The following is a 17,758-nucleotide window of genomic DNA, read 5'->3' on the forward strand; positions in this document are numbered from 1 at the left end:
AGAAGAAAAGATATTTCTCCTGGCCAACGTCCACAATTACAAGCTGACAAAAACTAAACATACAGCGCTGTTAATATATAGATGATATTTTGCTAACTAATGTAAACCGTAATAAATAAACAAATAAATAAATAAATAAATAAATAAATAAATAGCTTCATCGCGTTACTACGTTTTCCATTGCCCTCAGCAAACATGGCGCCTATTTCGGCTTCACCCGTACTTCTGCGCATGCTCATTAACCTCCATTCTGCCGCCGGATGTGAGCTCTGCCCCTGCATATGAGGCTGTGAAAGCCCGTGCCGGGCCCTCTTTCCTCGCTGATATCAGAGACGGACGGCGCTCTCAAGTGAGTCCGATACACATGCTTTAAAATAAACCAATACCGCCGGCTGGAAATTGAATTAAACTTGTACGTGGCGTTAGGGGAGAACCTCAACGTTAGTAAATGGAGATGTGTGTTTTAGTTTGGTGCCGCGTTTTAGACTGGCTAACGTATGTTGGTTCTGTGGCAGGGGCGGTGGATAGAGAGGGATGTAGCCGAAGCTCTTCCGAAGACGATTTATAACATCCCGGGAATAACCGAAGCGCTCTGGCAGCCTTGTACCTTTTTTTTGTGGTGGTAAATTACAACAACAACAAATGTTACGAGACTAATCAAATCTTAATTCTGGAAACCGGCCACATAAACATAATGTAAATGACCCGAACTGCTTTGAAAATGTAGGCCCAAGTCGCTTGAGTTGAGCGGGTGCCGTTCATTCCGTGTGTGGCTGCGGCAAGCGGCTTTCCACCCTTTTTTTATTTTAATCTCCCGGTTCTTAAAGTAATTTCAGTGTTTTATTGTCACGGCTGCTAGGTGAATCTCGCTCCCAAGCCGGGGACACGGGCTTGCTTTGTCTGAAGGCCCTGCTCCACGTTGCGTGCGGCGTGCTTGTTTGTAGTCCTGCACGGCGTGTGTGCAATCCTTACCCGCAACGCTGTGAGACACCATACAGCCTCTTAATGGTGCAGTCTCTGATAAATAGTAATAGAGAATGTGTGGCCATTATGGGTAATAATCGATGAGTTGTGGTTTGGTTGCAAAGTGTGAAACCTCCCAGTGCTGTTGTCCCTTTAGGAAGACTTGTGTGTCTTGCACGATGTTTATATCAGTTATACTGTAGTCATAGAATATATACTGTCGCGGTCCAGCTACTAGAACAGTTTATATTGTTTTGGCGTTAGTGTGTCTTCCATCCCTCATCTATTCGTCCTTCGTCTAAGACGAGTCTTCTCTCTCGTATAAGAAAATATTCAGGTGGCTAAACCCCGCTGTGGAACAAGCTAGAAGGAAACAAACGTCTCCTGAACTGAAAGGAATGGCATTTTGCTGTGAAACTGAACAGTTTTTTTGGGCAGGAACACGATGTTGTAGCATTGAGTGAAGACACCATGTCTGTGGCTTTAATAGCCATACGGTGGATGTCCACAGCTTTGTACTGTCCTGTATTACAAACCACATATCAAGTCATTGAGCAAAGCGTGTTTTGAATGCAATCCGTGTAATTATATGAAGCACCGGAGGCCATTTTATAAATTGCGACTTGTTTTCACTTCCACTATTTACACTTTTTGGTATTTTAAAAGCTTCTTTGTAAAACCTGGGAATCTGTGTTTTTTATAAATGCCACCCTGGGTATGGGAGTGGGAGGGAGGTGTGTGTGGTGTTGATACAGGGTCAATGTCCCAGCTATTTAACCCAAATGGCAGTAGTAACTAATCCAGTCCGTGTAGAGTTATAGTTGATATGAATACAACATGTATGCCTTTCATAAGTCCATCAATTGCATGGTAAAATGATTTCATTTCACTTGGCTTGTTATTAGTAATGATCTGGCACATTTGCCTCAACCTTCACGCTCCAGATCAGCACCTTTCTCATTGCCCATGATGCTGCTTGTGTGAACGAGACTAGAGTCACATCCCGACACCCTCTCATTGTCCTGGTGTGCTAGAGTCCTCGCAGATCAAACTCTCTGCTTATTCATTGGCTGAAGCGACACTAGCCCAGCCAATCACCAGCTTGGAGACATTCCCTTCCTGTTTCCCATGCAGGGGATGACCTCCTGTGTAATTTCTTCCATGTGATTTCTGACGACTGATGTAGGCTGTTTCTCTTGATCCAGGATGACTGAGTGGGAGAATGCCCCAGCTGCTGTGGCTGAATCGCCCGAGATCAAGCTCTTTGGCAAATGGAGCACAGATGATGTGCAGATCAATGACATCTCCCTTCAGGTACCCTGTGCCCCTCTGTCACCAACAATTAATCATGTAACCAAGCAGAAAGCAACTTCACCTGAGAATGAAAGCAAGTGCAGGGCTTGAAACTCACTATCCCTGCACTTGGACCCAAGCTTCAGAACAACTTATTTTGGTGTGTAACTGAGATGACCAGGTGCCAGGAGTTTCAACAGCCAGGCACCTGTTTAAGTAGGCTCTGAATTTCACAGAATAAACAAGTTACGCCTGAGTTTATTGGGAATTTTTCATTCAGTTGTGAAGGAGGAACAATTTAACAAAACTCCTGCCTCTTGATCATATTAATGTTCTCAATTGAGGGGAGTTTTGAAACTCAGGAATGAGTGCAGCAGGGCTAGTCATGAAATGGCTTCATTATCTTGCTCTAAAATAAGTAAAAATGGGTACGTGTATGCAGTCGGGATGCTCCAGAAGTTGTAAAAATATCCAGAATAAGCGACTGGCCCGATTAGAGGCATTTGAGACCTTAATCACACTTACATTCGTAATTTACAACGTGTGCAAGTAGTGTTTTTATATATATTTCTAATGAAATTTAAAAACAATGAGATCACATTATGAATAAATGTTAAATGCGTCATTTTGAAATACAAGTTTTTTAAAAATTATTACTAAACAAATCCCTGTTTTACTTCTAAATGAGAACTCGCATCTGTTCACAGCTGCGATGTTGACACGACAACTTTCTTTGCAATAGGAGACTTCAGCTCGTTCAAGAGTTCAACATAGTTTACGCAAGTCTCAGCATAATCCCGTAATAACTGATCTGAAAAGTGAGCTCCATTCATTAATTGAAAATATTGTATCCCATTTAAATGACAAATAGCATTGGGAAGAACAGTCCCCCAGTTATGTCCCATTTAAACAGAAATCACAATTGTCAGCATCTTGATTATGCAACGACGACTGTACTGTATGTTCATGCTCCAAGCAATTAAATATTCAGATATGAAATATTAAGTGTTATAAATCTTAAAACCCTGCAACGCTGTCTGAGAAAGCAAGAGGGGTGTGAGTGAGACTAGAGTCACATCCCGACACCCTCTCATTGTCCTGGTGTGCTAGAGTCCTCGCAGATCAAACTCTCTGCTTATTCATTGGCTGAAGCGACACTAGCTCAGCCAATCACCAGCTCAGAGACACTCATCTCGCCAAGTGCTGTATCTTTTGCTTATCACTGCAGTTGTATAGGTAGTTTTACGAGGAGGTTGTGTAGTTCTGAACCTTGTCTTGTGTTCTGACTCCCTCTTTGCACTAAAGTGGTTGTTTTTATATCTCGACTACAGTTCTTCAAAAAAACATGAAGCCAGCTTCAACTGTTGGGGTACTTTACATAGTCGGTCAGAACTAAGAATTGGGAGTGTTAAATTCAGTTTAATCAGAGCTAGGAATTGGGACTGTTAGCTATCCACATGTTCCCCTCACTGGAGGAGTGTGCATTTCCTTATTACAAGGAAGGAGATGCGGCTCCCATTGCATAGCAGTTTTGCAATGAGTAGACATCCCTGAACTTGTTACCTTTCTACTTTTAACTCATCCAGCTTGTATTAAAACCTGGAATGGGTGAAACTGCTATGCAGTAGAAGTCTTCCCATCCCCGTGTTATAATTACACTAATATTTACCCTCTTGTCTCGCAGGACTACATTGCCTGCAAGGAGAAGTATGCCAAGTACCTCCCTCACAGCGGGGGGCGCTATGCTGCCAAGCGGTTCCGTAAGGCCCAGTGCCCCATCGTAGAGAGGCTGACCAACTCCATGATGATGCACGGCCGCAACAACGGCAAGAAACTGCTGACCTGCCGCATTGTGAAGCACGCCTTCGAGATCATCCACTTGCTCACCGGAGAGGTGAGTGCACCCAGACACATTCCCACACCTATTGCACAGCTCTCAATCTGCGACAGTCTGGATTGTTACACATGCCAGTTTACTTGCACCACCTCACCAGAGAGGTCAGTGCACCAGCGTTATCAAACCTGTATTACACAGCTCAATCAGAGAGGTCCCAACATAATCCAGTATTGTTACACATGTATCAGTTACCATACACCTGCTCACCTTCGCAGTTGGTGCACCCAGATGCGTTGACAGACCTTCGTTTTTACACTTCCCATAACACTGTCATTGATCTGTTGACAGGAGGGATTAGAAAACCTTTATTGACCTGTAAATATCTATTATGTGGTTGTACAGCAGTGTTATGAAGCACTTTTTATACAATGACTGTTTACTGAAGTGATTACTAGACATTAATTGTTTTTAGACCTACATTTTTACCTACCTAAATAGCTTGCTGGAGGTATAATTGTGTGTTGTGTTGAATCTTCTGTTTGTACAGAAGATCTATCTATTGTTACCTACCTGCTTTCTCAGACAGTGTTAAACCTCTTCCCCTAACCAGCAGTGTTATTATACTCTTTCATTATTACACCTGTCTTATTAAATGTTGACTGGGAAGGTCAGTGTCCATACGCGCACCCTCAACAGTGATATGGATCTTAGCAGCAGCCTTTTTGAACCTTTGTTGCGTATGTGTGTAGAGCTATTGCCGAGTGGCGGTACTTGCAGTGTCGGTCTCGGTCATTGACACTGATGTGTGTGTCAGTAACGTCAGTAAATTTTGCCTGGAATGATCTTATAAAGTAAATAACGTTTAAATTGAACTCTTAAAGCTCTCTTGTGTGAGCGAGACTAGAGTCACATCCTGACACCCTCTCATTGTCCTGGTGTGCTAGAGTCCTCGCAGATCAAACTCTCTGCTTATTCATTGGCTGAAGCGACACTAGCCCAGCCAATCACCAGCTCTGAGACACTCGATTACACCAGACAGTTATTATATTAGTGCAGTATCTCTATTATATTTTAAACTTACTGTAGTGTGAAAAATAAGTGTAAAATTGAATACAGATGTACAGCCTAACATGTATGAACTACCATAGAAGGCACTGTTTACCACAGATAAAATCGATAAGCATTTCCTAATCAAAGTAATTGACAATTGATGCGTTGAACTCAAAAGCCTTTTTTAAACAAAAAATTAAATAAAAAAAAAAAAACTGAAAATTGGTAGTATACATGGAATGTTTAAAACAGAAGACAACAAACTTCTCATCACAAATATGCAAAGCTTTAGTCTGTGAACATGCAGTGAAATGACTTGTGACTGAGTGACTTGCTGCATGAGGTTCCAGTGGGACACCATGTTGATTAATCAGTCAGTGTTATAATTCCGCCTTGCAAATTAAATCAGTGGCGATCGCTAACTTATTAACTGTTGCATCTGTAAGTGTGTGCTGCAGAGCTCTAACCTGCCCCTCTCTGGTTGCTTCAGAACCCCCTGCAGGTTCTGGTGAACGCCATCATTAACAGCGGACCCCGTGAGGACTCGACCCGTATTGGACGGGCCGGAACTGTGAGGAGACAGGCTGTGGATGTGTCCCCCCTGCGTAGAGTCAACCAGGTGAGCAGGGCAGTGGAGGAGTGTTTGTATCCAATTAGAAAACCACTTAAAGAAGTCTTGTGATTTTACTTCTATAGAGATTTTGCGGTTGTGAAGTACTGTACAACTCCTAATGAATGCTTGTGTGAGCGAGACTAGAGTCACATCCCGACACCCTCTCATTGCCCTGGTGTGCTAGAGTCCTCGCAGATCAAACTCTTTGCTTATTCATTGGCTGAAGCGACACTAGCCCAGCCAATCACCAGCTCTGAGACAGCCACGCTGGTTCTTTTTGTAGTTGACTGATTTAAATCCAAAGTGAAATGTGGTATGTTAACAACATACCAAACTCCATGGGGTTTGGAGGAATAAATGCTTTTGAATCCCATTAAACCCACCAACCCAAGTCCAAATTGGTTTACATGTAGAGAGGATTTGGGAATTTTCAAATAGGCAGATTGTGCAGCCCATGTGCCCCTCAGTTCAGACCGGGCTGCAGTGTGTTTTGTTGGACTGTGAAATTGTATTGAAGGGGCTTCTAGTAACTGGAGTGGGGTATTTTTCTGCTTGTTTTTAGGCTATCTGGCTGCTGTGCACTGGTGCCAGAGAAGCTGCATTCAGAAACATCAAGACCATTGCAGAGTGTCTGGCTGATGAGCTGATCAATGCTGCTAAGGTAAAATAATTCCAGAAAATGTAATATAAAAACTTGACACATCACATCAGTTTGTACCTAGAAATGATCATGGATCTAATAGCCAGTTGGGGGTATTTTGGGTAGTTCTTCGTGCGTGTTTGCCCTGCCCCCCCCACAATTAAAAGTGTATGCTTTTTCAACTCAGTCCAGCAAGTTACCTCGCAGAAGCATTTATCCAAAGCGACTTAAGAGAATAAGGGGTGAACTATGCATCACAACTGCTGCTGCAGAGTCACTTGCAATAGGACCTTGGTTTTCAAGTTTTATGCAAGGAAATAGCATAAGGAGGTTGTGACTTGCGCAGTGGCTGAGCTGGAATTTGAACAGGGAGCCTCCTGGCAGCAATCCCTTTTCTTTAACCACTGGGACAAGGAGTAACGTCATAAGCTTTTATAGAAAAACCTTCATAGACGAAAACAAAACTGTTGTACCATATTACTGTAGAGGAATCTGTCAGGGGTGAATTATAAACACATATGGAAAACACCTTTTTAGGAAAGGCAAAAAAAAATTATTTGTGGAGAAAACCAAGCTGGTTATTGATGCACTAGAAGTATAGAAATTAATTTAACACTCAAAGCTCTCTCCTGTGTGAGCGAGACTAGAGTCACATCCCGACACCCTCTCATTGTCCTGGTGTGCTAGAGTCCTCGCAGATCAAACTCTCTGCTTATTCATTGGCTGAAGCGACACTAGCTCAGCCAATCGCCAGCTGTGAGACACTTAACCAAAGTTCCCAAGATTGGTCTGAATCCCAAATTCTAGTTTTATGTCCTGGAAAACCTAGAACGTTAGTCTTTTAATTTTCATTTAATGACAACGTTCTGTGTGTGAGATCTACACTCTGCTAAATGAAATATAATTGCTGCCATTTGTTCTGTAGACGACGTGCCGCCTTATTAAGCAGGTATTCCTGGAATCCGCACAGGCGCTTGTACTTTTGAAAGCAATCTCCCTTTGTGTAACCCCTCCCTTTCCCTTCTGTTCCAGGGTTCATCCAACTCCTATGCCATCAAGAAGAAGGATGAGCTGGAACGTGTGGCCAAGTCCAACCGTTAAAGCAGCTCTGTGTGTTCGCCTGCTGTGGGTGTACGAAGTTGTACAATAAAAACAGAAAAAAAAAAACATGCCACGAAACACCCGTTCGTCTGTTCTGTTTATTAACACTTACAAACTTCCAACTAGCATTTCTCTTGGGTAAGGCAGTCAAGATTAGTGCGAATCGGGTTCTGTGAAACCAAGTGATTCGTGGGTGTGTGTGCCTGTATTTAATTACATTTTGAAAACAATAGCCTGTGCTTTGTGTCACTTCACGTTGTTCCATATCTGGAGAACCGCTTCTCCATTTGTCATAAAACCAGGTATTAACATTATTTAGCATAATGTTATTCAGAATCTGATTCTTGGGATATTTGGGGTGGTGTCTCTGTATGTTTTATGGACATTTTGTGCATAGATCTGCTGGCCCGCTTATCCATTTGTCATGACTTAGTATTAATATTTAGCACAAGTTTGCAGTATCAGATTCAGATGTAGTTGTTGGCTCATCTGCATGTCAATTTTTTTCTTTGCATGTCAAATTAGGATTAAATATGACATCACTGGATCTTAATTATTTACATGTGGTTTAACTTTCTGATCAAACTGATTGCTCTGACTTCTGGAGATGTGTATTACTGACCCTTGTTACACATCACATCCTGTAGGTGGTGACAAATAGCACTATTCCAGATGGGCACTTAAATAACATCCATTGAGGAATCTCTTTTAATGAGGGTCATAGAGAGGATAAGGTTATTTCGAAGGCCACTGTGAAACTTTATTTGCTATAACATGACTTGGGTTTTTTAAATTAAATCCCTAAAGGTTGCAGGTTCGATTGCACGATAGCTATATAAGTGAGAGGTGACGCTCAAAAATGAACAATTACCTTTAGGAGTTTCACCTTTTAATGGAACTAGTACAGGGACTAGTTTCAGAAATAAACTTTTCTATTGGCACTTAATGCCCAATGTTCAGACAACATGGTGCAAATAGTCGCTGTGACTGTGCCATTGGTCTCTGGATTTGTGTGTCAGTGTAGTTAATTGAGTTTGTCTGCTTTTGTGAGCATGCCTCATTTTTCTCTGTGTGTGAGTATAGCTGATTTTTTTTTTTCTTCTGCGTGTGTATATCTGACATGAGTCTCTGAATTTGTGTGTGTGTCTGCATGGCTCTGAATTTTTCTATTGTGTCAATCTGAATTGTTCTGTGTGTATTTCTCAGAGTTTCAGGCCTGGCGTTCTGAAATGTTTCTTGTTTGTGTGAGATTCTGTTTGCGTGCGTCATTCAGGGAATTAAGCCGGATGGTCCCGGTTGGTTGTAAACAATGATGTCACATTTCTGACAACTCCCACCTCTGTTACGTGCTTGCTGGAGTAAAAATTATCCTGCCCTGACATGTCAACAAGGTGTTTCTGTAGTGTTGGCGCCGCATTCCCCCAAGCCTTTAACGTTTCCTTAAGATAAAACACGTAGCATTGTTGGACAAGGTGTTATTTACAAAGCCAGCCACAATTAACTAATACATACAGTTGAGGGCGTTTTTATGTTGGATGCAGGTATGTAAAACACATTTACCTAAAAACAAAATGTAAATTGACCTGGGGGTAATGCATTCTTTGTATATGAATAACGCCTTTGGTGACGGCATTATAATACTTAATAGAAATAAGTCATTTGCATGGCTCCAAATTTGTATTATTTTGAAGAGTCGTTTCTTTGCAGTATAAACATGATCAGTTGTGTTGGAGTGACGCTCGTGCTAACAGTCTTAAACGGTACAATGCCTCAAGGGAAACAAATTATTGACCAAGCCCATGTAAAACATGCTTTCCAAACTTCAGGTGCTTTTCCAAACAGATTCTGTAATATATGTGGGGTATTGGATTTCTATTAGAAAAGATTAGAAGTTTGTAGACTTCATCAAAATGTGACGGTAGTGAATTTGAGTCTTCAGACAGCAGTGGTTCAAGCAGTAGTTAGCTAGACCCAGCTCAACTAGGTCTAGTTATCGATTTTGCAAAACTTAAGAGTTTTTATACTCAAATTTCGATTTCTTTTTTCTCGCATTGCCCTAGGGCTCTTCTGTAATTGTTACACCATGATGTGTGGTAAGAAAAAAAATACAGCCCAAACAATTATCAAAACCTGTCACGACAAATCTGATTTTAAAACACTAGCTGGTGTCTGCAATGTGATCACACGCGCTGTGGAACAGTGGGCTAGCAGCACGCCTTAAGTTTTTGTTAGTTCATTTGTTCTACATTGTTCACACACACACCAAAATAACCCCAGAGCCTAAATAAAGGGCCTTTTGTTTGCGATACCACCTGACCTTTCTGTAGTGTACGACCAAGCACATTATTAGATTAGACTCGTGCTGCTCCTACGCAGCGGTCGTAGCATCAGTTTCTCAGCAATTGGATTGGACTGCTTCGCTTTTGCAAGAATATTTTGGGTTTTTTGGGGGGTTTTTTAATCTGGAAATTGAGCAAAAAATGTCTTATTTTCTCTACCCCCTCAATGAATGCTAACCAAGTGGCGCACAGTCAAAGTAGCAAGAGTTAAGTAAAAAGAAACATAGTTTGAGAAGCAATTTTTCTTCCTGGGCACGCCCTTGTGAACAGTACTTATTTTCAAATTAATTTCAGTCAGCATGAGAAATAGTATAGCAACTCTCACCAGTCAATTATCTGTAATAATAATAATAATACCCATTCCCTCTCAATGGGTAAAGTCTAGACCCGAACCTCCGAGACAATCATTTCATTTTAGTGTAAATAAATAATTAGATAAATATAATTATCATTTGTGTACGATGTAATCTGTGTTCTTGATTTTTGTAATTGTATTTCATGTCGTTTATCCCTAAGGTGATTGGGTACTGTAATTAGGCTGCATGAATGTAAAATAACCAGCCCCTACATAGATAGATAGAAATGAACAGATCCTGCGTAGACAAAGCGCATTTCATTTATATTTATTTAGAACGGGTAATTTTTGATGCATTCTGATTGGTCGAAATCAGTATGTGTACTAATCGAATGCGTACTAAATAATGCGTTTTTTTTTACCCAGGTAGCGTTCCATAGGCTACCCAGCAAAACTGGGGCCCACGCAAGGTTGCTGTTTGTTAGGGATATTTTACAAAAACTACACGTGGTCGGGCGGGCCTACACACACAGGAAGACAAGCTTGTTTTCAGCTATATTTGTTTTCTTTTATGACAGCTATGCATTACTTCTCCATTCCAGCATACCTGGTCTCGGAGACTCTCACGCAAGCAGCTTCCTGCTAATCTACAATACCAAATGCCCCACGCCCTACACCGCCTGGGAGAGATCCTACCCTAGTCCAGCTAAATCAGAGACGTCAGTCTACCGGATAAAATGTACCAATCAAGCTCAATTTACGTATCAAGTTATTTCAGTTGTAGGGCAAATTTAAAAACCTGTCCCGACTCAAACGTTCACATACCTCTACCTTTAATTAAGGGGTTGAAGTTTTAGGGGCAAAAAAGTAAGGTAAACTCGTACAATGCAGGAGGCTGAAGGGAATTGATATGTGGATGATTGCAGCCGGCAAGAACTGTTTCATTCCATAGTGTTTGTTTCTCTCCCTATTTTTTGCTTATCTAGATTGTTTTGTTCTATTGAATGCAATGGTCCATAGACGAAATCTATGAATAGGTTTGGAAAACAAAAACAATGCTTTTGTTTTGCTATATACATATAATTCCACTGCTGTTGTATATGTGATAGCTGCAGGACTTTCTGATAAACTGACAAAACCACTGACCCATTAACCACAGTGGGTGTTATATTATGGACTTGCTAATGCTTCTGTGCTTTAAGGTCTGGGACTGAAGCTTTTTTTATGTCTGTGATCCATATTGTATAATTTTATGTTCTATGCTCCTATAGACTGAATAATAAAATTATCATTAACAACAGTGAGATTTAATTATTATCCCTGGCATGTGATTTCTGTTGTATGATACAAGGCAATAAGGCATAAACAGTTTAACAAGCCTCATTCCTTGTGTACACTGGTGCTGTGGAAGAGTATGTAGGTGGCCCCCAAAATATGGTGTAGGTCCTCGAGACAGGGTCGGATTAACCAATATGCCAATAACACCACTCACAATAATAATATTAATCCAGCCCTGATCAACACGATTTGTGTGATTAATATCTTATACTACTTCATAAGTAACAAGAGTGCATTTTAATCCCAAATTACATTTAAACCACATTGGTTGTCCTGGTTTTATCAGGTGCCTGTTAGGGGTAAGACAGTTCTTGCTATTTAATTCTTAAGAACAGAAAGTCAAGGAGGGAAAATGAAGCTTTCAGAAACATAAGGCAGTTTTTTTTTTTTAAAGCATAATGAGGGGTTGCCCTGCTAAATGAACACCTCTTACGTACATGGCCATTGTTCCTACATTTATTATCCAATTTGAAAACAGAAAACATTTCCATGTTCCTTACATGTGGAAGTTTCATTGTACACTGTCCGATTTGAGCTGGCTATGCTAAAATACAATTTTATAAACAATACATTGTTATTATTATTATTATCATTATTATTATTATTTTTAAAGTGTCTCTCTTTTTCTGTGGTTTTTGCTATCTGTACTAAACTGGGTCTCAGCTTAGTTAATGTTTCATACTTTATAGCCTAGTGTGTGCACATTCATTCCATACCTGTGACCTGTTAAAGAGTTATAGCCACACATCTAACAACGCTAAAAAACAATAAAGGGAGGAAGAAGAAGAAGAAGAAAAAAGAAGAAAAAGAATAACCCTTCTTTCCTCTCTTCTGAAGAAGAAAATAACACAAAAAAAGGAAAAAAGAAGAAGAAGAAGAAGAAGAAGAAGAAGAAGAAGGTTATTGTTGTAGATACTGCAGCTATTGTTCAATGCAAAAACTCCTGTAAGCATTTTAACCAGTTTGAGGTGGGAGATTTCAAGATGATCATTTCTGTTTTTGCTGGGAATGTTTCTGGTTGTTTCTGAACTATTGCTCTGTCTCTGCCAAGGCTTGCCTACGTGCAGCAATACAATACCTTCGTTCTACTACCAGCTGCCATAGTCTAGCATCATTACTGTATATATAGTAACACGACAGGGAGGGAGTAGAAGGTGCGCACTGTTCTCGAGCAGTCGTAATTGTTGTACGTTTGGTGCCAAACCCATGTGGTTCTTTAAGTATGTTGCAGGTAAACGGCGTAGCCGCCTGGAAGCTAGTCAGGAACCTGCAACGAATGTTTAATCAGTGTTCCCAAAGGAGCTCGGTGTTTGTTTTTATATTATTTATATATATATTTATATATATATATATATATATATATATATATATATATATATATTATAAAATTAGAAAATGTATTTCTTGGCAGACACCCATAAATACATGCCATTGAAATAATGCACGTGCCATTGTGCGATCTTCTTGTTTTTTTTTAATACAAAAAATAAGTTTACTTGATTTAAAATATCTTGAACAACACAAGTAAGTCCTTACAGTGTACTTGGTTTGATTGTAGGAGCAGTACGCAGCAAGCTAGAATACGAACAACTACCTCTTCTATATTATCAAATCATTTTCTAGCTGTCTCCACTCAACTGCCCTAAGCCTTCCTTCAGTCGCTTCCTTCTACGCTGCTAGTGTGTGTGGTTTTTTTTTTCAATGGCATCCTCTGAATGCCTTATTTATTTCAATATAAACCGTTTTAAGGCAAAATCATAACACACTGAGCGAAAAAAAGTGAAGGGGCAAAATATCCTCCCTTCTGCCCTGTGGCTTAGTCACCTGTGCTTCTCACAACAGATGTGAATCTGTTCAGTCGATCCATTTTGCCTGTTTCTTCTGCTACAAGACTGTTGTAAGGATACCAACCAGAATAATCAATCAGTAGCAACTCTTGCTTATTGAATGCAGTCACTGGCCGAGGGGAGAGGAATAATAATTGACGCCTGTATTTGGACCAGCATAAAAGAAAGCAAATACCAAGAGGAGGGCAGAAGGTCTGCCGTGAAGGTTTGACAGGTATCTGAATCCTTATCTGAAGCAGAATGCAGTCTGACTAGTTTGAAAAGCTTGCTGATCCACAGCTCCAGGGCAGCACTATACAGAAATCCAACAATGAAATGAAAAAAAAAAAAACAAGTTTCTAATTAAAGAACAAACTCTGTGAACTCTACACAGCTTAAACTGGAAAAAACTGAGTGAAACAGGCACAAGTGTGGGCTGGTGTCTTCATCAGTGTTACTGTCGGAAAACCAAAAGATATTACTGTAAGGTGCGCCTAATAAAATAGCTAAACTGTCAGCTTTCTGTTTTTGGGTTAATGTGTGTACTGTCAACTTCCTTTGTGTTTGTGTGTGTGTGTCTGTCGTCATGGCTATCTGAAGATGTGTGTGTGTGTGTGTGTGTGTGTTAATAATGTCTCAAACATAAGCTTCTAGATGATGCAAAACTTTTGCCAGAGCTGTACATCTTTCACAACAACCAATAAAAACAATAAAATAATCAAAAAACAAAGTAGTTACGTTTTAATAAAACTCTGTACATTAGTTTTGTTTACAGTATATTAAAGGACATCTTGAAAGAATACAAGCCACTTAATCCCCTGCTATGTACAAAGACAAGCACTGCAGTGTGCAGAGTGGACTTGACAGGCAGCGAGTCTCCATGGCACTTTTCAAAATCGTACGGGGGGACAGGAGATCATTCTTTAATTCCAGCAGGGGAAACTGTGTAGCTAGTCTGCTCTTCAACACTTCTTGCCAAACTGCACATGGGAGGCAATGAATGGAAATTCATGGCAAGAGGAATGAACCATTCCATCAGCTAGTACCTCCATAAAGACTCCAGCGATCCCTTCTATTAAATTTGAGTGTTGTTTGGCAGTGGGGGTATGTTGGATATATTATAAATGTGTATGATGGTTTGATCTTGTCTGTGCAGGAAACTGGGAACCACCACGAATATAAGAATCCCAGACAGGACCACAGCCACGGTCACCACGACCACGATAAGTACCGGGTAGAAGCACTGGGTGGAGCGGAGAAGCCTGGAGGCTCCGGTCCTGACCCTGGAAGGGGGGCGGCCGACATCCAAAGAGAGGCTGACACTGTCCACTTTGTTGGGCTTGATCAGGGAGGCAGGGTCCATCTTCTTTTTTACCCACAGACGGCCTTTGCTTCGGTTAAACATCACCGAGACGGCGCCCTGCATCTCTGGGGCCAGCTTGCCGATCATCTCCAGGTTGTTGGGTAGGTCAGTCAGCCCCTTCCCTGTCTCCAACTGGGTTTCCTCGCGGCATAACGGGCAAACCAGGATCTTGTTTTTCTCAGAGGAAACGTTGATGCGGGCCAAGCACTCCAGGCAAAAGGTATGGAGACAGCTTAGGACTTTGGGGGCCTTGAAGACATTGTCGTAGGGGCAGAAGCACACGGCGCACTCGAGCGCCGAGGAATCCCAGCCGGGGTCCTCCGGCACCGAGCGGCTCGTGTTGGTTTTGTCGACTACATCGCCCTCTCTTGAAGTCATCACGCCGACAGGGAGAAAGTAGATCCTGGGAGGCTGGGGTGGAGGGATACGCGAGTGGGAGAGGTGATGGGTCCTGCGGAAATATAGTGAGAGAAAGAGAGAGAGAGTGAGAGAGAGTGGGAATAGGGGAGTTGGTTTTAATTATTGTAATCTGATTGTTACTTTACTTCACAGGGTCTGTTTTAATGATCTTACCACCTTAAAGGACGAGGGTCTGTGGGAATTGTGCTTACAAGTGACGGCCAAAAAAAGGTTTCACTTTTAACGGAACTCCCATAGAAGTGAACTTGTCTATTAAACACAGATTTCCCAACAAATCTTATGCAAGTCTACTTGTGCAATGTTGTTGAGTTTTCCTACATGTGTCCATTTGTTAAAATGAACGCCATCTTTAAAAAATATTACCTTTTAATATTGATCTCACATTGTTAAAGCCCACACTCTCAAATCTGAGGCTGTTTAGAGACGATGCCTGCTTTAATAATGGAGGCAGAGCAGGAAAAAGGACCTTAAAATGCATCTCCAGAGTGACTCCACAGGCTTGGAAACACGTGGAAAAGAGTAAGCATTTGACAATGGACAAGTTTAATCTCTAATGTACCCCTGTGGTTGTAACATTACAGGGGAAACAACTTCTACAGAAAATATTTTATTTTTGCACTTGGCTTCTTGGTAAATTATTGACCTGGTATTTTTCATAATAATTAGGGCTGTCAAGCAATTAAAAAAACATAAGTATAGAATCATTAGATGGTATATAACAATTTTAAGTTAAATCAATTAGTGTTACCTCAGTCAAATAACGAATAACAATTAAGTAAAGTTTTAATTACTGTATATTTGACTATAATGAATATATATAGGTTATATATATATATATATATATATATATATATATATATATATATATATTTTATTTGAAGAAGAAGAGGAAGAAGAAGAAAAAGAAAAAGAAGAAGAAGAATTTTATAAAAAAAAAATGAACACTTTCTTTGACAAATCCATGCATGTTTTATATCAATCTACAATCAATCTGTAGGTATTTGATGTTTTAATGGAATTGAAACCACGTTAAAACACACACACACACACACACACACACACACACACACACACACACACACAAAACGTGTGCATTATTATACATGACTATATTATTTCTTTTGGCGACACAGTTTGAGATGAAGTGATACATTTTCAGGTCCCGGTAATATATCAGAAACGTTTTTATAGATGTAAATATATACAGAGGCATTAAAAAAGCACCTGCAATAAGAGTGAATTTTCACTAATGAGAAGAATATTCTGTATAAAACAGGCGATGCTACGTTCGGTATAGTTATTTTGTTACACCCCATATCACTGCCTTACATCAGCTGTGACAGAAGAGACTGTTGTGAAGCGGGTTTATATTTTGTATTTTTATTTATTTAGTGCACGCATTTCCCCAGTCCGCGCCCTTCCCTTTAACAGGGGAAGTCGGCATAAGGAATCTATCAGCGCAGAACGCAAACTAGATGCTGATAAAACCCGGTATATTAATACAAGAATAATTTAAAACAAAATAAACGTTAAGAAATAACAAAACCAAACGCGCGGTTAGCGTGTTAAAAATATCTCCAAAAAAATGAATGCGTTAATCTCAGTTAACTGCGATTAATTGACAGCCCTAATTATACTGTAGTAAATAAAAGGATTGACGAGTAGCAGTATATGCAGTATTTTGGACAGAGACACAGTTAAAGGTCAGTAGGTCAATGCAAAAGTACTGCTGAAGTAATACAGGTGCTCAGAGCAACAATTTTAAAGTGAGAATTTATTTAGTTAACTACAGACAGCAAAATGTCTAACACGGTTATACTTGGCAATCTTGTCAAATCTAAAATGCCAGAAATAGGAAACTGGCCGTTTTTCTGTAATAAAAATATATAATAATAATAGTGATAATGATAACCTATAGAATGTATCAGTAATAAATATACTAATAATAACACGCTATAGATTTTTAATATAACATATAGCAAAGGCATTATGTCTTCCAAATTAAAAGTGAATTAGGAAACATGTAAGACATGTAATATATATTCGTCTGACGTTATCGCCCGAAAAGGCTTTCCTTTCCTCATTGAATATATATATATATATATATATATATATATATATATATATATATATATATATATATATATATATATATATATATCATATATATATATATATATATATATATATCTCAATATTATATATATATATATAATAAGAGAAATATACTATGATATAAATGATATATATAATCGTCTATAGTCATTCTCTTTATTGAATTTCCTTTCCTTTCCAGTCCCTCAGTTACTTTATTAATTGAACAGTAACTGTGTGATACTATTACATGTAGTTCTGTGTTTAATACAGCTGTTAAACTCTGAGCTGTTGAAATCATTTCATCGGTATTTGCATATGTTCTAGTATCTCCCTGACAATAAGAATTAGAAATCTTAGGACACACTCACCTGTTAAATCCAGCTCTTGACTACCTTGGGATGTCCACTCTTTGCTGGTAAGCTATCCCAGGACATTTCTAATGATTTAACAGAACTTCCCGGTACTGTTCTGTATTGTTATGCGTGAATGAAGTGTTCAGACAACATCAACAGGTGTTGCCTGCCCTCCTCTGTCCCACAATGCACAGTGCCGGCCCTCCCTGTTTCACCTGTTTATTGAGCTC

General features: G+C 39.9%; 2 protein-coding genes and 5 non-coding genes across 7 annotated transcripts; 6 read left to right on the forward strand and 1 right to left on the reverse strand.

The window, feature by feature from the left end:
- Window positions 1-258: 258 nt before the first annotated feature.
- LOC121298736 (40S ribosomal protein S5) lies at window positions 259-10,380 on the forward strand. Its single transcript, XM_041225949.1, has 6 exons — window positions 259-349; window positions 2,169-2,277; window positions 3,941-4,150; window positions 5,634-5,762; window positions 6,319-6,417; window positions 7,429-10,380. The coding sequence occupies exons 2-6, from the start codon at window positions 2,170-2,172 to the stop codon at window positions 7,495-7,497; spliced, it is 615 nt and encodes a 204-aa protein (XP_041081883.1). The 5' UTR covers window positions 259-349; window position 2,169; the 3' UTR covers window positions 7,498-10,380.
- LOC121299416 lies at window positions 1,947-2,077 on the forward strand. The gene has a single exon (XR_005947413.1). It is a non-coding gene; the product is annotated as a small nucleolar RNA SNORA3/SNORA45 family (small nucleolar RNA).
- LOC121299415 lies at window positions 3,316-3,446 on the forward strand. The gene has a single exon (XR_005947412.1). It is a non-coding gene; the product is annotated as a small nucleolar RNA SNORA3/SNORA45 family (small nucleolar RNA).
- LOC121299417 lies at window positions 4,987-5,117 on the forward strand. Its single transcript, XR_005947414.1, has one exon. It is a non-coding gene; the product is annotated as a small nucleolar RNA SNORA3/SNORA45 family (small nucleolar RNA).
- On the forward strand, window positions 5,890-6,020 carry LOC121299418. The gene has a single exon (XR_005947415.1). It is a non-coding gene; the product is annotated as a small nucleolar RNA SNORA3/SNORA45 family (small nucleolar RNA).
- LOC121299414 lies at window positions 7,033-7,163 on the forward strand. Its single transcript, XR_005947411.1, has one exon. It is a non-coding gene; the product is annotated as a small nucleolar RNA SNORA3/SNORA45 family (small nucleolar RNA).
- A 3,630-nt stretch (window positions 10,381-14,010) lies between the features above and the next one.
- LOC121298726 (E3 ubiquitin-protein ligase RNF183-like) lies at window positions 14,011-17,758 on the reverse strand. Its single transcript, XM_041225933.1, has 2 exons — window positions 17,544-17,758; window positions 14,011-15,109 (listed from the first exon to the last, which is right to left on the reverse strand). Exon 2 carries the CDS (start codon window positions 15,034-15,036, stop codon window positions 14,371-14,373), a length of 666 nt encoding a protein of 221 aa, XP_041081867.1. The 5' UTR covers window positions 15,037-15,109; window positions 17,544-17,758; the 3' UTR covers window positions 14,011-14,370.

Source organism: Polyodon spathula, chromosome 24 (assembly GCF_017654505.1).
Source record: "Polyodon spathula isolate WHYD16114869_AA chromosome 24, ASM1765450v1, whole genome shotgun sequence".
Classification (NCBI taxonomy): domain Eukaryota; kingdom Metazoa; phylum Chordata; class Actinopteri; order Acipenseriformes; family Polyodontidae; genus Polyodon; species Polyodon spathula.